At 33.5% G+C, this 25,035-nt stretch overlaps 1 protein-coding gene across 4 annotated transcripts; it reads left to right on the plus strand.

The window, feature by feature from the left end:
• The first annotated feature begins 1,129 nt into the window (after window positions 1–1,129).
• LOC127873913 (uncharacterized) lies at window positions 1,130–14,244 on the plus strand. Of its 4 annotated transcripts, none has more exons than XM_052418022.1 (12): window positions 6,503–6,625; window positions 7,213–7,348; window positions 7,483–7,560; window positions 7,892–8,010; window positions 8,155–8,241; window positions 9,895–9,987; window positions 10,281–10,349; window positions 11,921–12,116; window positions 12,239–12,385; window positions 12,533–12,609; window positions 13,042–13,112; window positions 13,812–14,244. In XM_052418022.1, the coding sequence occupies exons 2-12, from the start codon at window positions 7,288–7,290 to the stop codon at window positions 13,915–13,917; spliced, it is 1,104 nt and encodes a 367-aa protein (XP_052273982.1). In that variant the 5' UTR covers window positions 6,503–6,625; window positions 7,213–7,287; the 3' UTR covers window positions 13,918–14,244. The 4 variants fall into 4 exon arrangements, 3 of the variants coding, with proteins under 3 accessions (XP_052273982.1, XP_052273983.1, XP_052273985.1); XM_052418023.1 differs by lacking the exon at window positions 13,042–13,112 and adding an exon at window positions 13,209–13,337; XM_052418025.1 differs by lacking the exon at window positions 13,042–13,112.
• The last annotated feature ends 10,791 nt before the right edge of the window (window positions 14,245–25,035 follow it).

Below are 25,035 nucleotides of genomic sequence, written 5' to 3' on the forward strand. Positions count from 1 at the left end.
CTTTTTGTTTTGATGTAGACATTTTAGTTTAAATAAATATGCTGTTTTTTGTAACCATTTTTTGTTTTTATTATGCCCATGAAATATATGTGTGAGAGGGGGGGGGGGTGGAGGTTCGTAAACACATTAAAACTTTTATAGTGTTTTCATATCAATGAGTACTCAACCCCTATCGTAAATAAGCAACGTAAGAATAAGTTAAGAATCATCTCCCCTTGAAGTTGAGAAAAATATGAAATTACGCTTACAAGATGAAGCAGATTTTTTAAAACCTACACAGTTCTGTTCCATTAATGAAAACTGCACATGGATGTCAGTAAAAAAAGGAAACCAATTTAAATAAAATGAACTATGAAATATTTGGGGGTTACAACACAAAATCATTTGTAATTCGAAAGTGAAATTCAAGCTTTCAAGCTGTCTTCAACTCAATAACAAAGCCAATATGAATTCAACTAATTAATAACATTTTATTATTTTAAATGTTTGTCGTTTTAATGCTTACACTTTTTTGTGTATGTGCAATTTTGATAGTTTTTGAGAAATTTGCAGAATCTCGACCCGGGTATAAAAGTTTGTTCGAACAACGTAAGTGCATTTTTTTTATCTTCTTAGTATTTGTTTTTGATGTCGTTATTTCTGCTTCCACTACTGCTGTTGCAGCTGCATCTTCTTATGCTGCTGAAGTAGTATAAATATAAGTAGCTGTAAACTTTATAATAATAATACTTAGTTACTTTTTTCATAAGAAAAAAATAAGTTCTGGTGGTTCAAAACATATTTTTTGTTTATAGCAATATAAATTATAATTTATCATTTATTTTGCGTATTTTTACTTTCAAATCAGGATTCGAACCGATATTCGATATCCGAGCCTTTGGATTCGAATTTGGATCCGATTGAAATTTTGGATTCGCTGCAGCACTAGTAAGTACTGTTCAGTCGATTCAAATCTCGGCCATTACAGAAACTAATTTATTTGTCTGAACGGTACGTTACTATTCACGCATAAAGATCAGTGCCATGTTAATATTGACGATCTATATTTGTAAGTCGGAAAACCGAAAACCATACCAATATGATTCGCTTGTCAGTATAAATACATTTTCTAAATATAGACTCAATCCGGTTTTCCAACGTACCGTTTATGCTTTCCTAGCGCGATTTGCACAGATGTTAAAAATCAAGTAACGGGATGTGATATTCAAGAGAAACGCATGTTTATTATGTGGCAGTATGTATCAGTAAATGAAAGTGATCGGGATACACAATTAACACTTTTGTTTAATTACGGTTTCTGATTACAATTGGTATGATATTGGAAAACAAGTGTGTTTTAACATTGAACTCGAAAGTGATACGAATCCTTTAATTGAGGGGAAATATTTTTCTACTTCGATTACTTATTGCCATAAGGCATAACCAACAGAAATGGAGTCCCAGGTAAGAACATTTAACATGTTATTGTAGTTTACTGTAGGTGTATACGAACATAATGATATACTATCAGAAATCACCAGTTTATTGGTTTATTAACGCACCTCTTATCAAACTAACCAAATTAAAAACATTATATGTGTAACACGAAAATGAAACTGAACAACTTCCAATCAAAGGCAATAGACACGATACATTAATTTACTATAATTGAAAACAGTATTTCAAATAGCCAATATTTAATGAATAAATGCAGAGAGTTACCGAAAATGTTTGAAAGTAGATCGCTTTTGAGGACGTTTTCTTTTCCCAAAATACAGCACTCTGGATTGCCTTTCAAGTTTGAAGTTACGCATTTAATCTATAAGATTTATCCCTCTACAATATAATATTAATCTTTAAGATTTATCCCTCTACATTATAATAATACATTAACGTTTTGGTTCTCGTTGGACTTTTCGGAATGTGCATGTATCTACTTATTCATCTCTCTTATAATTTGAAATTAAAGTTATACTTTTAGCAAGGACTGAACTGCCAATAAAGTGGCGCTGTCAAATACATGGTATCTTCCTTTATTAGCAGGTGTGAAGAAATAACGAAATTTCAAGATTGTGCGATAAACCCATTTGTCTGAGCAATTAACTTATTTAGTATGACTGTTTTGTTTACAGTATTTCCAAGCATATTAAATAAAAGTGATTGGAGAAAATAATGTTTGTTTTTTAATAATTTTTCGAGAAATATAGATCGTTTTGAAATGTCACACAAACAAAGATCGAAATGAGATGTTGTTTTCGATTTGCTGTCGGTTTGACCGTATGGAAATCACGTTTCTGCTTTGATTACTGAATTATAATGATAACGAGGAAAACGGTGATGATTGCGATCTTAATAGTAATCATAATAATGATGATGAGGAGGAGGAAGAGGAGGATGATGATGATTGATTGATTGATTGATTGATGATGATTTCAATTTTGCCCTTGATAACAATGTCTTATTTACATATGAAATTCTATCTAATTTTCTGTTCTTTTCTTTGCTTGATATGTTTCACATTAAAAAATATAATGTGTTGTGCTTCTTAAATCCTGAAGTCTTAACCATATCCAATATTTAATACAAAACATGCCGCTCATGAGATAAGAACTGATTTTATTGATTATGCAATAAAATATTGAGCGGTTTAAAAGATAACAGTTCGTAAGTAAACACTTGAGTAGTTTCGATGTACAACAAGGCTCGTTCGAAAAACAAAAGGACTGCTCCATTCTAACAGGAAGCTAATATAACCAAGAAAATAACGTGTTTGTTTTATGTAGAGTGTTGAAAGTAATCACTTGCAGAGATGCTATCCGAAAATTATAATTTAGAAGGTACAAAAAAGCATGGTGCAGTTTTGGAAGGATTCGACCTGAATATATCGTATATTATAATTTGATAAGAAAGCTTGCTTCATGCCCCTGCATCTACTGCAGGTGTTGGTCCGTTCGTACAATGTTAACTTAAAACGACACATTTCGTATTCAACCATTTACGTTTCCTAAAAAGCTTTGATACTTGTATGTATTTTGACATTTAATCAGTTCGATCTTGGTCTTAACCATCTTTTGGACTTAATCAGAAGGTTAAAATTATTGGTAAAAACACAAATTACGCGTTTTGTCTCAAATCAATACTGCTAGCTTCAACGTTTTGATACTTGTACGGATGTTTTCTATAAATACTCAACACACCTGACCTCATATAGACATTGACGTGAACTATACTTTTTTACGTAGATTTATTCCAATGGGCAAATACATCAAGTGCATATGAATCGTTGGCTATAAGTGAGTTATATGGACTGTTCGACTTATTTTAGAATGTGGCTGATATAACAGAAATAAAAACTACAACGAAGTTCATTTTAAAACGCCTGGACAATATAACAGGATGTGGAGAAGACTGTAAATGGTTAGTATTTTGCTTCAATAAAATGCTAAGTGAATACTTTTATGGTAATAGTCTAGTTGGAACGTGGGCAAACAGTGCAAGTGTTCTTTTTTAATTTTCTGATATTGTTCTACATTATCTAGGGTAAACAATTATTTGTGTTCCCTCGAACAACTTTGTTCCCATGGTGTCTAAATCCAAGTCTTAAAGATAGCCTCAAAAATGGCATTAACCTAGAAAATACTGTGTTTTCACAGATGACAAAACAATATATAGTATCCTAGATTTTGGTTAGCTTTTTAATTTAAGCAATTGTTAGCATATTATTTTAATAACACACAAACGTTTTGTTGGTAAAACATAATACATTTCATTAAACAAAATCGTATACACGAAACACTGGCTACAAACAAATCACATATTTTTTTTGCATTTGACATTTGTCGATTTCACTTGAAAAGCAGCTTAAATATAATAATAACTACATTTACACTCAACTACAGGACAAAGCTTTATACGTTATAATGCTATGTATGTGAGAAGTGTCATTAATAATGTAAAATATCAAACAAGATTTAACAATAAATACGAAAACACCAGTGTTCATTTATTAAATTCTCCCAATATGCCAATACTTTTATTTTAAAATATCTCTTAAAGGAAACTTATAATAATGGCTATGCAGATAATAAGTATTTGTTAGGGGTATAGGGTCCGTATACTTTAAAGTCATTAAAGTAAAAGTGTATTATTGAAAAAATATATGCGTTAACACTGTGTTTAATTTTACTGGTAATATATAACTTGAGCTAAAAAACTACCAATTAATTGCTGTAGAGTGCAACTATGTAATTACGTAATGGTTGTTGGAATGTTTAAAAAGCTATTTGCAATTACTTTTAAGTATCAAACATCATTTTGATTGTTATCGAAATTTCACATGCAATTTTTAAAAGGTTTTAACAATCATATCTTAATAAATATTAACAACAGTTATTTTTTAACAATTTATTGCAATTGAACTAAGCCCATAAAACCAAAGCTGTTAATGCTGTACATTTCAGTTCTTCAGAGATCGAACAACTAAGGAAAGGTGTGTATAAATATACTAAAATCTTCTTTAATAATCATAACAAATACCGTCCACTTGTGTTTAAATGAAAAGCTTCAAATGCATGGAGCCAAATATAAAGATTCCTATTTTGTTACAGCGTTACAAACTGTTGAGAAGCGCGTGAACTCATTGCAACTAAGTGTCATTGACCTTCAGAACGAGGAAACCGATGAGCAAAGATTCGTTCAAATTCAAACAAGAATTGATGAAATAAGACAGTCGTTAATTGCGCTACAACACGACAACTCTGTTCAGACGAATATTGTTCAAACGAAATCAGACGATGACGATTTGCCTCGCAGCTTAAAAGGTAGTGCGACAAATGCGTCCTCCTCAGGAGAAAGTGTTGATCATATGGGCGAGTGTAAGAACACAAGAGGAGCTACCAATGGAACAGTGTTTCATGTCGGCGAATCTGCCAGCTATCCCCTGAACGTAACCGAAAAACACACCGTGAATGAAACAAGGGAAACAAACCTATCAGCACAAGGGACAAGGTAGTGATCGATTATATCAGGATATGAATAATAAAATAATCGGTTTCACGAATAATTCCTTGGTCAATAAGAGAATTAAACAAGAATGGAATGTACTTTATACGATAACAAAACTGTAACAATAAATTTGGCGATCCATTCTATGTTTATTTACATTTGTACTTTTACCAAAACATATTTATTAGTTTTGATATAATTATCTATATGCACTTGCTTTTTGTTAATGGTTTTTCTATCAAGATATATTTAATAAGTGTAAATTGTGGCTTAACGATCTCCCGGTAGGTAATGGTTGGATGTTTTAAACTTTTCTATTTGTTCGCTTCTTTATGCTCCATTAGATCTACAGAGAATGTTTCAAGAAGGCAAATTGCATCTACAGCTGAATCCGCCAGAACTCCCGGTTAGTTTGTAACATTTGTTTATATGTCAAATTTAATTTTGGAGGAGAATATCCATGCTCATGTATGTCTTTGTTTTGTGTGCCTATCCTGTGGTGTGTGTTTACCAATTAAGATACATCTCTATAATTATACATGATTTAGGTCCAAGCGTTATTCGACAGACCCATATAGATTACGTGTTTGGAGACGGTGATTATTGGAAGTATTTGGCATCGAAAGCGCAAAAAGAGGGTAACACAATTGTATTGTCGTAAACAAGTAAGCATGTCCCTGTTTCACAAATTTAAGGATGCATTTTACGTGCATATTACATATTCTTTAAATTAATGTGAAAACAGTTTCGGATATATATCGCATTCATTTACTGAATACACGTACCGAAAAATCTGAACGGTGGTAATCTAACATTTATTTAGATAAAATCATATTTAATGGGTAAATGATAAGATTTAACTACTAAAGCATTTCATTGTTTATTATTTGCGTTATTCTATCCGATGAATTACTAAAGTGTCCGCCTTCTCTTGCATTCAATAATAACTTTATAAGTGCAGTACAAACCGTTAATATTTTAAAACGTATCTAATTACGCACCCCTTCATTTAAACATTTCACTTGCTAACTTGACAGTTTAATTGGAAGAGTGCGAACAGAAGGATTCGCCCCGTACTTCAATGGCTGCGATTTTGTAAAAACAAAATATTGCATTTAAAGAACATTATTCGAACATAAATGCATTTAATAAAATGTAATAAAATATTGAATTGAAACTCAAGAAACCATAGGCATGTTTTACCACATTGTAATAAGCACCTCACAGTAAACAGTTGTTACGGAATTTCTGGAAATCATGGATTGCTTATTGAGGTCCAAGTACGGAATATATTAGTTTAATTTAAACAAGTATGTGTGTATCATCCCTACGCAAAAAAAACGTATTTAAAGAGAAAGATTGGGTATATTGGAATACATACGGAAGATATAATTGAATGCGTACAAATATATGTACGTAGCATATTTGCTTGACATTTTGGATCGTTTTTATGTTGAATTGAGTAAGCAGAGATACTGAAAAATGTTAAAAACAATTTGTTTATTACGCACTTGCAAAGCCCATCAATTGACAAGCGATGAAGAGAGTATACGCACCGTCCTGTGTCTCGACATATCAGAGAGCATGGCTTCTGGGAACGCATGGTCGCAGGCCAAAACGTTTGTCAACGATTTTCTAAATGGTTTGTAGCATATTATTTACCGTCTTGAACTGGTTATTTATTACGTTACCTTTTGTTACATATTCCTTGTTCTGTATAATCAATAAATACGATGCCATTTCTGCATGACGTCATTACGGCTCAAAAGGTGTGGACAAAAGTGACGTCACGTTCTTTGATTTATTCTCTTGATTTCACTTAAGGGCGCGGATTTATTTGTTAAAATAAATGTGGGTAGATATTAGTTCTCATTCAATATCTTTATTTAGACTAGATCACCAGTGCGAAGCATGAATGATTGATTTCTTGCGCATCTACTTTCCTTTGCATGGGTTACTCGGAAACAATATATGATAGAACAATGTGTTTTCTTAAATACGCTCCGTTATTTAGGTTAGAATTTAGTATATGCAATATGCCAGTTGGATTTGCATTTACACGATATTGCTCCATTAAAAACAATTTAAATAGTTAACACAAATAGGTATACAAGGAAGCCATTAATTAACCATAAGAGACAGAGAATATGTGCTTACTGTAATGAACAAAAAAGTGTTGTTGACCCTGATCTCTGCTTTTGTTACATTATTCTTTTACTTTGTATATAGGATTGGAAATGCTGTTGACCCAGTTTGGACCCATGGGACTTAAACAGGAATATGTAGGTTTAGCAACATTTGGGCATGAAACTTAAACATCAACTGCTAGCAACTGCAAATTATGCAACCGTTCGAGACAAAATAGGTAACTAGGCGCATAATAATTTGACTATTATACAATGATGAATAAACAGTTCTTTAAACGTATTTCGATGGCATTTTTCGGATCATTAATTGTCCTATTTTAATCTTATTACCGTGTCAATATGTACATTGTAGAGACTTTTCAATTGGGCGGACCAAGTCCTTTATTCGCAGGCCTTTGGTTTAGCTTAGCGGGTGCGACATCTTGCAGAGGTACATATATTTACAATTGACATTTAAATACGCACGTGCTATGAATAATGACACATGTTCATACACTTTACGTTGCATAGCAATATTTTGATTAAACTGTGATAGTCTAATAATAAGTGTGTGTGTCTTTAATCTGTGTAAAAAATAATAATCCATATCCCCATCTATAATTTATTTTCATATACACAGTTCTAGTTAATAGTTTATTTTTAATTCAACAATGAACTGAATGAAATGTTGATTGTATCATTCAATTAAATAATTACAGGTTAAATTTAAATTAAAGTTTATTACATAATCATGTAATAACCATGCGTCACTTTTTTTAAAGCAACTGCAACTACAGCAGGTAGTATCATACTTGGTCCGCGAATTATTGTAATCACCGACGGCAAGCCAACGGAAACTAGCCTGCGAGGTGGTCCCGATACCCAGACAAATAAGGATGAGGTAAATGTGCAGTATATGTAACACTTTGTATTGATTGTTTAAGATGTTGATCCGATGTTCAAACAAGGTGTGACCTTTGTGAGTATTCTAACATTATAACCCTTTGTGCACAGTTTTACTAAAATGTTTTAATATTTACCCCAGACGATGACTTCAATGTTAGGATGCCTACAAGAAATAGAAGAGAGAGGTGCGACGGTGTTTTTTGTAGGCGTCGGAGATTATGACGAGGTATGAACATTAGGGATGGGACCGAATATCCAAATATTCGAATATTCGAACATCGACCGAATATTCGATTCCAAAATTCATATTCAAATATTCTATTGTTATGCAAAGATACTTCTACAAAAGTAATAAGTATATGTACAATGTCTCAGTTTGGGTTCGGTGCAGACGACTTTCCTGTATAAGTCATTGCTTTGAAAACAGCTGCAATCAATGAACGAGATGATAATTGGCTAACGGGAGGGTATAAGGATAGGGACCAATCACCAATTTACTTTAAAGTTAATTTATGTGAAACAGCAATGTGTATCGATAAATATTCAATTTGTTTGATAATAAAATCTGTGTTTTGACAGGTATTTTAACCTCATATGGTATATTACACAGAATCTTTTGACTCGATTGGGCCGCAGTTTGCTTTTATTTCAGTGCGACACATTTTTCAATCAATAGCAATTAGCGACCCATATCATAAAACACCATTGTGTAAATGCCAGATAAAATAAATAATTTGCCGATAAATCGCTGATAAGGTGTCAAACACTACACTGGTGCACTCGGGTGCTAGAAGTAGATGGTAATAAGGGCAATAAAGGGATTGGTGATAGTAAGTTTTGGCAAGACAGACCTTGAATAGTGAAATTTATTGTTAATTTATAGAACGTACGTCGTGTTTGAAGAATGTCGGGCAAATTGTTTTATATTAGGACGCCGGGCCAAATACCCCGGAAGCGGGACTGTCCCACCGAGATCGGGACGTATGGAATGCTTGTTTTGAATGCTTAATTCACATAATAGATCAACGTTTATTTAATCAGACTTTACTAAGTAAAATATTAACCAATTAACTCGTCATGGTTCTAATTCCGGAAAAAAAAGCGAAAGAAAAGAATAAAAAGTATCGATGTGAAGTAATCCGAGTCAATAAGAAGTATTAAAATAAGTTAGAATAACGGTAATGTGTTTACCGGAAATATCTTATATCTTATGAAAATAAACAGAATCTTAAAAAAAAAAGAACTTAATATTCAATAAAAAATAATCTAAAATTGTATAACTCTATCAAGTTTTTCAAAGCTGCGCATATGATACGATTTATATTTGTATTAGTGGCAATATGAAATATTCACTTGCTCCGGACGGTCATAAGTTCGGACATTTTAATATAAGGTTTAAAAATCAAATATTCCAATATATTCTAATAATGACAAACGAATATTCGAATATCATTTTCAGTATTTGTTCCCATCCCTAATGAAATCACAATATATCTACTAAGCATTGATAATGTTGCTTTTCTTGGACATGAACAGAAATAAATTGCGTTTTGAAATAAAAGTGTAATTACTTTTTACAAAACATCTGATAAAATACATAACAGCAATTAAATTACATGATCAATAAATGTTACAAGTACTTGTATATACATTTAAATAAACGATTTCTTAATAATTTATTATTTGCCTGATTACAATTTATCTATTGTACAAACTCTGGATATGTATGGTTTACTTTTAAACGTTTTTAAAACCACATTTCATTTAAAGGTATTGCTTTTTGGCAAGTGATTAAGAACTCTTATGATATAGAATCAACGTGTTTGCAATAATGGTATGTGAAAACGCACGATTGTCATCCATACTTTTAAACACGTAGGACTTTTTAAAACTCGTCACGGCTTCGGAAGGGCGGAAAAAGCTGTTTGGCTATCAAGATGGTCGAAGACTTGCCAAGAGAACCTATCTTTGTGTAAGATGCGTTTGTATATTAAAGACACTTATCAATATACATTATTTATTCAACAAAGTACAAGGCGTATGTTCATCGTTGTTTATTCTTTTGTTGTAACTACGAACCATACAAACGCGCGCATGATATTTATTTAAGAACGATTCTCAATCGTGCCGCAAGTTATCAGTCATAGCTATTTTGTTTTTTATTCAGACCTTTATTCAGCACGATAAAGGTTGTCATTAAATAATAATTGTTTTAGAATTTTAACTTCTATTGGCCTATATAGCGGACTGTTTAATATTTTTCAGACAAAAACAGCGTTGTTCGACGAATCCTCATTTATGCAAAGTGGAGCTATGCAGTCTGCGGATGATTATGTAAAAATTATGCTTTTAATATAAAAACGCATGTTTTAGTAGATTAATAAAACCCCACCCGAACTTGCTATAGGCAGTTCATATTCCGTGGAAATCTTTGTCAGTGAATTATTGTATTACCTAATTAGTATTCTTCCCAAAACACATTGGGTCAGTCGTTACAGTTTCTTCCCTTCCACTTGTGCGCGAAGTTCACTTTGGTTATCCTGACATGTAGACATAATTTAATGAGAGATCTTTAGGAGCTAATTTAATAAGCGGATAATTATATCTTGTTAAGATTATTTGTTTATTAGAAAAATGAAATTGTGAAGATTTCCGAAATAATATTTAAATATTTGATGAAAACATTTTGAACAGTACTATCTACATAACTGTCGACCAGACTTTAAGCACTCTTTATTGTTAGCTTGAGTACCAAAATAAGTTGTTGACTGACTGGCTTATTTAACATGAAATATATCTCTGTGTAAGGGAAAAACAATTTGGCCAGGATAAAATGTCAATGGCGCATTTGATGCTTCATTTTCAAAAAAGGTATGCACAGTTCGAAATCGTAAAATATTCATTGCAATTATAGGTATTTGAGAATTGCTGATAACTGTGTACACTACTAGGCTTTAACATTTGTATAAGTATAAGTTAAAAAAGTGTACAGTAAATAGAGAATATTATGTGAGTTTTGGATAAGGATCAAGTTTATCATGCGAAGCTTAGAATCATGGTAGCGCGTGGCTTGCCGAGCGCTACCATGGTTCGAACCGAGCATGATAAATTGATCGTTATTCAAAACTCACAATATTCTATTAACCCTATGTTTTCCTCCCTTTTTCCATTATTAATAATCAAATATCGCATTTTTGACATTTCTTTTCTTCCGTAGTTGACAAAAGCAGATGCTCCATTTTTTGGAAAAACTAAAAAAATATTCTAAAAATAGCGATAGTATAGAGCTCAAGTTTACGAGATCGTTGTTATACTATCGATTTTCATCTTGTAAAAGGATCAATTGTATTTACAATTCTGGAGGTTTGTAGTTGTTTTATATTTTTGCTTTTCCGATTACATTTCTTTAACATGACAAAGCGCAGTTACGAAACATTTATCAAAGGTTATTCTGCAGCACGTTAATATTAAATATGTTCAGGTGAATGTTTGTCGCCGTGTCACGGAACAGTTATTTTGTAATCAGCGTTGTTTTGCTTAAAGTGTTTTGTTTTCTTTAAATTAGCTTTCACTGTATTATTCTAAAACATGTAAAACACAAACGACTTGCAAATAGTTATACACGTTCTTTTATATAATGTCTTACGGCAGGCATTAAAGTGGTCAAGATATCAAACATTTATGTTCGCATGTCAGCAATATCAAACTATATTCGCTTTACCGTGTTCACTTCTTTGGGACTTGCTTATACGTAATTCCGGATACGAGGACTTATACACTTAAGTCCGTTTCACATCTGTTTCTTACAAGACGATATTGTCTGATGAAAGTATCATTCTATTTTGACTGTCCAATATCACACAAATATTAACATGTGTGTTTAAACCCCGTACTAATTTATACAGGAGGATATACAAGACATTCGACTTGACTCGATGAAACGATTAGGTCAAATACAAGAAGTAAAGAGTACGGCTTATTTTGAAAATAAAAACGACGCATTTCCGGTTATTGGTTCCCGAGTTCGCCGAGGCCCCGACTGGATGTTCGATGATCAAGACAACTACGGGCCTGGAACCATCGTCGGTCACTCAGAACATGGTTTGATAATACTGTGTATTATTGCCGTGAAAAGCACTTTACTATTTTATTAAAAAAAATAAAAAGTCTAATAAAAGGTTAATATACAATTTTATTTCACTGTATGCAAATCATCATTGCAGATTATAAAGTCTGGGTAACATGGGATATCGATAACGTGATAGCGCAGTACAGATACGGTATGGGAGAATACGACGTGTTGATTGTGGATGAGTCTCGTGAGTTGAAACCTGGGGAGAAAATAGCGATTGGTTGTCGAGTGAAACCAGGTATTGTACTATTTGCATGTGACTTAATTGGGTGAAGCCGAATTTAATTAGATATTGCACTCGTCTTTAGCCTCAGTATTAAAGTAAGTTCTTTCTTGTTAGTCAATAATATTGTATATCTACTTTTTCCATTAATATTTTGTATAGGTCGGGACGCAAGATTAAAAGATTTGTCTGGTTCTATCGAGGGTGTCGTCGTACGCATGAATTCAGCAAATGCAGAGGTACGTTTTACCGATCTTGTTATATATTTAATTTGCAGTATTAAGTTGTTATTTTTTCTTTCCATGTATTATTTTACAATTGACAATAACAATGGTATTATTTCGCCGTATATCTTAACTTATTAAAACAGTGTTTCTTATGGACTAATTATACCTATTATTTAACTCATTATTGCCGGAATTGGCGATATCTTAGAGTTAAAACAACACTAATATTTAGGGTACATACCAAGCTGATCCCCTGAAAGCCTTTATAAAATGACTTACTGTCTGAATGAAACTAGCATTTTAACTTGTAAAGGATTAGTTTTTTCGTTCCTACGGCTAATATTTGTTATGCTATTTTAGTTAAGGCACTTTCTTGTGGGAACGCGTTATATTACAAATAGATGGGTAGTGTGGTTTTAACTTTTTTATGCAACACTTTTTAAGGTGCGTTGGAACAATGGAAAACGTGGGGATTACAGTTACGGTGCAGATGGTCGATATGAAATAGAGTTGTGGTAGGCAGTGTGTTTTGAGTCGTGGTGAAAAACATTTGTCCACTTATAAAAAGCATTTCAACCTAACATGAGGTTTTTTATGCAACACTTTTTAAGGTGCGTTGGAACTACGGAAAACGTGGGGATTACAGTTACGGTGCAGATGGTCGATGTGAAATAGTGTGTTTTGAGTCGTGGTGAAAAACATTCGTCCACTTATAAAAAGCATTTCAACCTAACATGAACGTAAATGCGTTTTTCTTAAGCTATTGATTTATTATATACCAAGTTTGGAAGTACATCATTCATATGAATGCTTTATGCGGAAATGGGTCTTTTGCCATATGCGGTCAGCGTAGACTGCTCAGGAGCCACCCTGTCCGCTATAAATTCACGCAGGGTTTCGTGTTCTCCTTCGCGGACAGGGTAGCTCCTTAGCAGACAGCACAAATGCACAGGCTGGTCTGGAGCTACGCTGGTGACATATAGCTTAAGACCCATTTTCGCATTACAATGCTCATAAGGTGATTACATTTTTAATTTGCTTCTAGTGCCAGCCTTAACTTTTCCTTCAGCATATCAAAATAATCTAGCATCACATGCTATCAAAAGTCACCATTTATATACTACACCCCTTTTAGAAAACAGAATGCATTGAGGCCATTAAGCAAAAGAAATGATTGAAAATGCTTATTAATTCACATGATTATTATTTTTAAGCGCATCGCATGGACAATCGGGCGACTATAACCACAGCAGAAACACAACTGCATCGGGCACCAAAACGAGGTCCAACAAGAATAAAAACAAAAATGCAAGCACATGAAAATCTCAATTATGGTACTTTAGGGTCTAAAATCCAAAATCAATTAAATAAGCTTCAATGTAAATCGAAATGTTCAAGAACGCTGTGCAAAATACAATGAAGACTAAGATATTCAGACTAGGATTTGTTGTTACATGTTTATTGTATGCGGATGGTATTGTATAGTTTAACGTGACTGTACAGATCGTTACCAAAGGCATAGGAACTTTTCTAACAATGATTTTCATGACGTATATTGTTTCGTGTACTTAATGTTGTATGTTTATGAAATATTTCGTGTATATGTATGTTTTATTACAAACCCAATACAGCATTTAAAGGCAATAAGGGAAATACTTTTTTTACTTGAAACTGTCCATTTGTTGAAGCTTTTGTTATTACATATGTGTGTGCACGACCCTACGATGATATAAACCGATTAGAGACATAATATGGAAACTTGCCGTACCTGATGTTGACATTTTTATCATGTTAAGTATATAAATAACGTGTAGAGTAAATATAAAAAATATTATGTTTGTCAATATGACAAAAATCAGAAATACTTTCCCGGTCACTGTTAGCAAGGTAATAGCAATATAAATGTTTTATTTAGCTTTTGAAAATTAGCTACATGTTGCTAAGACAAAGATTCTAAACTGCTGAAACCCAGTTATTTAAAGAGAAATGTCCATTCCCTTTTATGCTGACAGAGAGGCTCACGATAAATTTAATTAATTTTACTTTAAATTTTTATGACAAGGTCAATACTGTTTATATTTATGGTAACCCAAGAGAAGTAGTTCGATATTCTGCTAGTGGTTTGAGATAATACGATATTAAGAAAATATTTTCTACTATCGCCATGTTAGGAAATCTACACCTCCGGACAGGGACGTTTAAGAAAAATAGTCGTATGGACAGTATAAATAAAAACAAGTTATTCAGCTGTCAAATTTTTTGCACAACATCCTGGTCTGAATTAAAGCGAAATATAAGCTTCAAAAAGCAATTACTACACCAAATAAACTATAAATAAAAAAAGCAAGACCTTTATCTTTCAGAAAATCAAACAGTTGGCAATAATCTACTAGCTTTTCATGAAATTAAGACAAAAAGTTTCATTTAAAATGCTCGAACTCTTACTTAAACACAGGTGTGCAACGCAGAAAACTGAGAATTCTAGTTGATATTCCCATATTCATTCGCAATTAAGCTCTTTTGATGGTATATATTTCTTGGTGTGTTTCTTTTCATAGTGTTATAGAACATATTTAAAATCGAGTGTTCATGTTTGCTAGAAACTCGTTGAAAACTGCTTCAATTTGTTTTATCAACAAATTAAATCAATTTTTGACAACTCGCCAATGCATAATATATTTACAACAATTGGAAAGTATGAACGTTTTCACTTTAAACGAAGCAATATTCGAGAACATGCAGTGCATGAAAGTTGCATCAAGCAACAACGATTATTTGTTTCATAATTTTGCTAAGTTTGGTTCTTTTATATATATTTTAAGTGATAATTGAATATCTGGTAATTATGCAGGTTTTATTTACAACAAGATGCACTTCCATCCGTTTAGATTGATTTACATCGTATAGTAAAAATACAAGCAGGTATCAAATAAAATGCATACTACGAATATAACTAATCGTCGAACTTTTGCTTCTTTTTAGGTCGATAAAAAAACCCCCAGATAATGTTAAAGAGAGTATATGCGTTTCGTTTATTTGCATTTTAAATGACATTTTGAGCGATCTTATGGAACGCTGCCATGAAGAAATTGTAACGTGTCGTCGCCAGAGCTTCGGGTCTTAAGTATGACTCAGACAGTAAACTCAAAGCACAATACACTTATATATAATTTTCCTTAAGCAACCTTGCTTTATGATTGGCAATTAATAAAATGTTTGTTTTCAAACAGTAAATTAAGTATAATCAAATGCTATAATCCTATGACCTCGAGCACTATGTATTGAAACCTATGACCTCGGGTCTATGTATGGAGACCTATGACTTCGGGTCTATGTATGGAGACCTATGACCTCGGGTCTATGCATGGAGCAAATGACCTAGGGTCTATGTATGGAGACCTATGGCCTCGGGTCTAAGTCGAAATGACCCCGTGTCTGTGTGCCTTGGTACGCAAGGTATGGAGCCTTATAGTGTTTGTATGAAGGTATGTGATTTATATATCAACTATTAGCAACCCGGGCTACTGAGGGGTATGAATCCTTTTTCAATGCTCTAATAACGTTTGAAGAGGAATACCAGTCTCTATGCGCTCAAAGTCCCAAGTCCCTAATGTATGTTAATAATATTACTGAATTACCTATTGAACGATGTTAACTCGACGAAGTCAGGAGCAGATCTGTCTGTTCAAAGAAAAAACAAGCGCTTTTATATTGCCTACTCATGCCGCGTTACTCGGACATTTCCATGTGTCATAATGACGCTATATCTATAAACTAAAAGAAAGAATGTACCATAAAAAAATAAACAAAAGTAAAAACGGTGTCAGGGTAAAAATCACCACAGACTTACTTTTAGACACGCATAAAACGAATTGCAGCAAGGGTGTTGGATTTATACAAATGTATCGCCATAAGTAATTAATTTGTAATTAACTTCCCATTATTTCCATTTTTTCACAGTTAATACGTCTGCTATTGTTGTTGTCCGAAACCGTTTTAAATTTACTGTTTTATTTACCGGTTTTATATTACGTATAGATACACTGTCGTTAGTGGGTATGATCACACCTACAAATAAATAACTTATATTCACTGATTGGCCTTGTAATGTAAATGGCACAATTTTAGATGATGGCTGCTCAATTAAATAATTTGAGCAACCATTAATCTCGTCAGTGTCATCTTATATGACAAATCCAATCAGTGCTTCATAAGTTATCTATTGAAAGGTGTGATCACACCTTACTAATCTAATCAATATCTTGAGAGATGTAATGACTACAGTTTGAGAGGTGTAAAGTCCAGGTTTAGAGGGTGTAAAGACTAGGGGTGTAACGTCTGGGAGGTGTAACGACTGGATAGGATTTCGAATATCGTTTATTTCTCTCGAGTATTTTGGTGAATTCAATTAAATTTTAACTTAAAATATGAACTTGTAGCGTGTGTTTTGTCGAAATAAGCTTTTGTCGAAATAAGGCTTCCAAAACGCTGTTTGAACCGCGTCTGCATTCGTAAGACATGCCTTTTTATTTGAAGACGACATATCGATCTTTAAAATTATACCATGTTTGGAATAGGAAAATGAAAGGCATTAAACATGCTTTAAAAGATTGCAGTATCATAATGGGACCCTATCGGCATTGAAATAAGTGTAATTTAAATTGTAAAAGCACAAACAATGGAATGTAAATGTCGCAGAAATTCGTCTGCGAGCATGATAAGGAGTTTTAATTGAATTTCGAACATTGGAGTGCTTGAATAGATTAGAGATGTGAATATGTTGGTCAAAATGGGTATTTAAAGTATGGTAGGATTGTTAAGGTTGTGAAGAGGACCCGGTTGGAGGTATGATTGTTAGATTTCCGAATGACATTCGTAGCAAATACGATAACCTTCATAGATTAAAATTTCGGGCGCGGAACAAGATGAAAAAAAACACCTATTGACACGCATGTATCCCATTCACGCCAGTCTTTATTTTTGTAGGCCTGCATATTTTTTTTGAGCCACATATTGTGACAAACAAGTATTATAATCCGGATTGTATCATTTAAACACCACTTTTACTTTTCTGGTTAAAAACAAATACGTATGGTGTGTATTTCCAGTGGACCGCCTCTCGTGTGATACGTCTTCACACAAGCCACTCGAGTGATACAAACTCTTGGAACAATTGACTAGCGTAATATTCCGTATTTACAAATATGTTGACATAATATCAGCGCAATGATTTTTTGCATTGAACAATTATAGATAAAGACGTGTCTCGTTTACGTGTTTGGAAGTTTGATCTTTTAAAGAAAACCATTCAGTGTAAATTGAGAAGTAGATACTAATCTTTACAATCGGCATTGATAGTAATGGCAAGTGCAAACTAATTATCGAAATGTAAACGCCCTGTAAAAATGACATTTTTAGGAAATGAAGCAAAATGCTTTGATGCACTGTGATTCTCTACAACTCCGACTGGCTTAGCTCACCTGAGAACACAGTCATCATAGTAGAGCGTATATGGAATGTGCTCTGTAAAAATGGGTTTAATGCATGTGCGTAAAGTATTGTCCCAGATTAGCACTTTAGTCCGCACATTGTTATTGGGGACGACACTTTCCGACTAAACTGGATATTTGCTGACTTTCTGTAAACGAAAAATACCATAAAAGCGGAAAGTATCGTTCAAGATCTGGAAGGATTTTCTTGTGATGGCAGAGATTGTATGAAAGCATGGAACGACAACTCTGTGTGGAGATTGTGGACATGGTTGCTATCTTAAAGGGGACTGTCCAACAGATTGGTTAATTGACAAAATTAAAATAAGTTGTTTCAGATTCGCAAATTTTCGTTTTTGTTATGATATTTTGAGGAAATAGTAATACTGACCATTTTCCATGCTCTTAAATATCCATTATATGCATCTTTTGACGATTTAAAAACCAAAAGATTATAAAGCGTCGTGCGACGCGAAACGATTGAATAATTTGGAAAGTTCTGTTGTTGTAGTTATATTTTGGGAAACTACGAGGATTGCTTACATATGTAAAAAATACATCCGCTGTAAACATGAGCATGGATGGTCGATTGGTCTGGATGGGAGACCTTTTTCTCCAGGACTCTGGGGATCAGTGGTTCGAGCCCTGTTGAGGGTTACTTTTTTCCTTTTTTAAAATTGTATTCTTGTTTTTTTACTGGAGATTTTAGGTCAAATGTTTTAATTTATCAATATAAAGCATTTAATGACATGCTTCAATTCATGCCAATATTTGTTGGACGGCCCCTTGAACTACCATTGTATGAGCCTCGCTCTGAGAAAACCGGTCTTCTTGCATGAGCATAAACTGTCTTCTGAGATAACCGGTCTTCTAGCATGAGCATGAACTGTCTCCACAGATTAGCCTTCGAAGTCCGCACAGGCAAGTCAGTGACAACACGGTCCGCACAGGCAAGTCAGTGACAACACGGTCCGCACAGGCAAGTCAGTGACAACACGGTCCGCACAGGCAAGTCAGTGACAACACGGTCCGCACAGGCAAGTCAGTGACAACACGGTCCGCACAGGCAAGTCAGTGACAACACGGTCCGCACAGGCAAGTCAGTGACAACACGGTCCGCACAGGCAAGTCAGTGACAACACGGTCCGCACAGGCAAGTCAGTGACAACACGGTCCGCACAGGCAAGTCAGTGACAACACGGTCCGCACAGGCAAGTCAGTGACAACACGGTCCGCACAGGCAAGTCAGTGACAACACGGTCCGCACAGGCAAGTCAGTGACAACACGGTCCGCACAGGCAAGTCAGTGACAACACGGTCCGCACAGGCAAGTCAGTGACACAGTCCGCACAGGCAAGTCAGTGACAGCACGGTTGGTCTAAACTAGATTTTGCGCTAATAATAAATCATAAAAACGAAAAATATCATTAAAGCGAAAAGTGTCGTCCTTGATTTGCACGGCACTTTTCGCCTAAAATGAATTTGCGCTAAGAATGGATCCGAAAAATACCATTTAGGCGGAAAGTGTCTTCCTTGATTTGCTGCACAGGCATTACGTTTCAAAGAACGAGTCTTAATATATATCAGTTTCTTATAACTAGTACAAGTTAACGTTCTCTATTCTACAAACGTTCAGAATTGTAAATAGAGGATTCACATGTTTTCCAATTTGGCTATTAAACATTACAAAATAATGATACAAATACATGTATACATATTGTCACTTTATCTTGTTGTTTATCAGAATACGCATCGCACAGTGTTATATTACACTATAACGCACTAATTAACCTGTTTATCTTTGTATTTAAGACTAACGTAACAGTAACATATCAACCTTTTGATTGTTTGATAGTCTGTTAAGGAGTGCCAACTTAAATACTGGTTGTGATTAAAAGCTGTAGAAGTAGATATCATCGTAGATTGCGGTATGGTTCATCACTTCTTAAAGCGGGTATATACGATTTTGTCAAATATTTATGAATTTATATAAAATGTGTAAAAAATTATTATATATATATTTCAATATAAATTTAAATAAAAGTTAAGAAGAACGTGTGTCGAAAAATGCGAAATAAGCCAGATATTTAATTCTGAAATTGAAAACGGCTGTACAGCCGAATTCGCCATCATGTATACCATACATGTACGATGTGAATCTAAACTTAGTTTTACGGTTTATTTGAATTCCCGCAACGATATCTATTCATACGACACACGAACACTAACTCCGATCCTAATTCAAAGACGAATGCTTCGGTTATTGTAGGAAAATATGTAAGTCACAATCGGCTCGGGGCGCTAATTTGTCTTTGCTGCATTTTATGAAATTTGGCTTTAATGTATAATTTTTCATTCCCATTTTATGTTATTGTAACATATTTTATCAATATATTACAATTAGACACATATAAAAAAATCGTATATACCCGCTTTAAGCGCTTATATTTTTTAATTACAGTGAAATATGTTAAACATGTATTTTTAAATGTAAAATTATTTTTCAATTATGAAAAATCGCAGCTTTTGCACAACACGTGTAATACATACCCGTAACCGGTAATTATAAAGCAAAAGTTGTACCCGCTGAATAAGTTAAATGTTAAATTTTATTCTGGGTGAATTTAGTGCCTATTTAAAATGCTTTAATTTATTTAGTTTAATATGTCATTTTGATTGATAAAACAACGACACTTTTAAGAAAACTAAACTTTTATTCAAACGAAAATAAACTGCTGACGAAACGCCGTTTAAACGACAAATCCAAACAATAGTTTAGCTCGCATACTAAAAGCATGATTTACTGCGTTTTAAAAGGAAAGAAAACCCCACGCAGCTCTTAATGTACGAACACTTCTTGTGTCTGGTGCTCGCGCTACCAAGTTGTCCAGAAGACCAAAAAGAACATTTTGCTTGGCGAAAGTACCTGTCTAACAAGAGGATTATGTTTCTCCTTCCGAGATAACATCTCCGGTACCTTGTTACTAGCTTGTCTGGTGTGGGATCAACAAAGATTATAAAAAAAAGTTCGAACGCCGCATGACAGAGTTTCAATAACTCGTGACATCGACGGCATAAGAAATAAATATTAAGCAACATAAACAATCAGACTTCAAAGCTAAGATATCAACATTCCGGTCCATGTTCATAGACCACCAATTATGGCGTATGCTTTACGTAAGACAGACCTTCGATATACCGATTTTTCAAATGAACATTTTTGTTGCTGATAATGATTTTTGTTTATATACCGTTCTAAGCGACATAGCGGTCAAAGTTCGGCGTATAGTCTGGTTCTTTAGATCAAATTAAGAAGATTGTTTGATCATTGTAGTGTTCATTTTTACATTGACCTTATCCTCATTAATGGTTGACAGATACTTTTATTCAATAATGGTTCTAGTTACCAATGTCACGCATTGAATTAGGATTCGTAAGGCATTAAAATAAAGCCATGTTACTAAAAACCTTTAACAGCATTGTTAACATATCTGAGGATCAGACATGATAGGTAAGGTTATGAGAAGGAAACGAGTTGAGCAATTATTCAGTGACCTGGGTCGCATTATATGTTTTGCAACATATGACGTATCATATCATAATTAGATCTGGTTTCTGTAAGGCACGAGCGTGCAATAGGATTGTATATAATTACTTATATCAGTCAACGCACTGCCAGGTGATTGTCGGTAAAATAGTTTGCTCTTTTAAAATGTCGGTAGAATAGTTAAACAATCTCTTTTAAACGTGTGTTTGCAAAAAAGACAACTAAATAATCATCTTAATTTTTCTGAATCTCCTTCAGGTACATGCGTCGCCTTCCGGTCCCCGCGCATTTGCATTTTACTTGGAAGATTTGCTCAAACTGTTAAAGGGTGAAGAATCAACGGGATTTGCCGGGTTTTACACACGGGCTGGACAGAATGCAGAAGATACCGAATTTTTCTTATCGCTAATCAAATAAAGTAATTCCGATATATTTCACATTGCCATAAGCAGCATAAAAAACTGTATTTTATACACTAGTTTGTAATTCTTAGGAAAAATAATTTTAAGAAGTTATTTCACATAAAACACCACTTATCAACGGATATATATCCATTAAAGATGAAAGGGGGAACCCCACAAAGTCACGTGATCCTGCACCCTGGCTAACAGACAGCCAGATTAGTCTGGATTACCTGCCCCTGTCACTTTTTATTGGGTCAGGCATACATGATTCATGTCGGCAGCAAGTGTGTTCTTTAAAATGGACTATTAATTTATTTTCGGAGCAAGGAGTTCACATTGTGATAATCGGTACGTTTTATTATAATTAATATATTGGTCATATTGATTTTTCTAGCTTTTAACGCCTAACCTCAATACATAGACATATGATATATGGCTATATTTCGGAGTGAACGGATTTCGGATAAACTTTTATTACGCAATGTTTAAGCTACATGTATAATTTACAATCCGTTTGGTTTATCTTATTGACACATGTGTGACAAATATTCAATGTGCTATGAGATATTTCCATATTGGGATTGTAGAATTTTCTACTGTTAGATTTAGTTTGCATGATGCAAAGTAAACACTACATAATTTTTTTAAGAGCCTTAGTTTATGTTAGTTCAAAATCTCCAACGTATTGTTAGGCATAAAAGTGGACGGATAAAACAACAAAATACACATGGAAAGGCCACTTAGCCAGCATTTCTTGCATCAAAAGTACTGACCACTTTGTGCAAGCAGCTGACTGCTTCCCCACTTGAATTTGTAGCGAAGCATGAAGGACTCTTGGAGCCAAGGATAAAAAATGACATTTAAAGTTGGCTTGTTTGATGGTTTACCCAACAACACATAGGACTCCAGATCATGGGGCTCGATAAATATTTAAAAACTGACCTTTAACAGTTATTGCTCTGAAATAATATAATTTTACATTACATGATTCACATATACTAAAATGTAGTATCTATACATAATTGATAATTTAAGTAAATCACAAAGTCAACATTTTCTTTGAATTGGAGACTTGTGTTTCCCTTGGTGTAATTTCATGTACTTTAAAGGTGTAAAATAGGATAGGACTTATTATTTTTAGAGTATTTTTTACATATTAATTGCTTACATGGCTATGTTTACCTGGAAAAGGTCAGAAAGATATATTATTAAATCATTATTTTTTTTATAGCACGTAATTTAAGAAAAAAGTTCGTACATATTTCCCGGTATATCATAATGAAGAAAAAACTTTAAAGAGACTTGGGACTGTTTCATCAAAGGTCGTACAACAAGTCAAATATACAATTTAAACTGGACAATTTAACATATAAAAGCTGTTAAACATCATGCACTCAAAATTTGGACCATGGGTAAGAACATTATGACATGTCTTAATTAACTGAAATAAGCAATACTATGATTTCATGTTTTGTAATAATGTTTTTTTTTTAAATATGCATCATATTCTAAATCTGACACATGATGTTTGATGAAATAGCTCCCAGGACCGGTAAGTCAAAGTCAATATTTTAGGATTAAATTATTTAATTCACAATATAAAAAAAACAGCATCTTTAACAATGAATCATTATTAAGAATTTTTCAGTTTTTTTTTTAAAGAAAATATCCTATTGGGCACACTTAAGCGTATCCAGTCAGTAGAGAACTGCAGTACATTGTTCAAACAACTCTTAGATTTCCAAACTGCCATTCCAGTTCCAGATCAGAATTACAAATACTGCAACAGACAAGTCGTTTAACCGTTGTGTGGAATCCGAAGAAAGAATTTATTTTTACACGTTTGCACATTGAATTAGTTAAACAATATTCTGTTATGTCTTTCCTCATTGCTGTTGACACCAAGTCTCCTTGGTTGAAGTACAGGATGGCCCGTGCATCTGTTCCCGTTCTTCCAGCTCGTCCAATTTCTCGGACATGTGCTGACAAAATAAGACAATTTGTAAAGTAACTAGATAAAGCACATATCATACTTTCAACAATTTATTGTAATGTAATGTAAAAAGTACTTTTGAAGAAATTGATTAGTTTTCTCTGGTCATTCATTTAACATGCTCAATTCATTTTAAATCATTTTTCTGATCAAATATTGTTATGATTTTAATTTAAGTTAAGATCAGTGTTGCTGTTTTTGTGATTAGATCCATTGCAAGGTATCCTGTTATGCATGTTTTAATAACCTGAGATAATCAACATACAGGTACATGGATTTATTAGATTATTTATCCTTTCTTGGTAAGATATATTTAAATCCGACAGTAATGATCATGATGTACATATATATATATATATATATATATATATATATATATATATATATATATATATATATATATATATATATATATATATATATAATTCATTCATATATACAATTTGCATTTGCTATTGTTGACCAAAAAAATATCCATCATACAAATTGCGTTCATTGAACAGATATTCTCTTGTGCAATTGTGTACACATTAACTATCCGAAAGACGCTGTGTCCGAATTGGGTAAACATGACATAATATCATTTTTTAAATAAATCATAAGTGATTCGAAAAAAAAAACATTCGACGGATCGATACCTATAACTAGACCTTAACAAAAGCTTGAATGATTTTCACTTACTTCAAACTTTAATATTTTTACGATAATTAATACATACGTAGTGCGCTGCCATTTTCAACGGTTGCCTGAAGTACTGAAGTATTAGTACGACGGGAACCAGCATAACAGCCAGTTGTGCGCTCGGATGAAAAGCAGTCAATATTCCCCAGGTACAAACAACTCTGACCTATTTCATGCATAATTCGCAGTTTTTATTTCCAATAATAACGGTTCATATGATATGTTTTTTAGCCTTTTTTACCCGCCAATTAGATTTTTACCAAAACTAACCTCATTACGGGATACGCCTATTGCGCACTAACGGCTGAAAGATAGGTGGAGAAA

The sequence above is a fragment of the Dreissena polymorpha genome, chromosome 3 (genome assembly GCF_020536995.1).
Source record: "Dreissena polymorpha isolate Duluth1 chromosome 3, UMN_Dpol_1.0, whole genome shotgun sequence".
NCBI lineage: Eukaryota > Metazoa > Mollusca > Bivalvia > Myida > Dreissenidae > Dreissena > Dreissena polymorpha.

What these genes read in the sequence shown, in the direction of transcription:
- LOC127873913 (XM_052418022.1), top strand. Translation starts at nt 7,288, where the DNA reads ATGAAACTTAAACATCAACTGCTAGCAACTGCAAATTATGCAACCGTT. An exon ending in CCAAGAGAACCTATCTTTGT is followed by an intron (nt 9,988 to 10,280) that starts GTAAGATGCGTT and finishes AATATTTTTCAG; the next exon opens with ACAAAAACAGCGTTGTTCGA. An exon ending in TGAATTCAGCAAATGCAGAG is followed by an intron (nt 12,610 to 13,041) that starts GTACGTTTTACC and finishes ACACTTTTTAAG; the next exon opens with GTGCGTTGGAACAATGGAAA.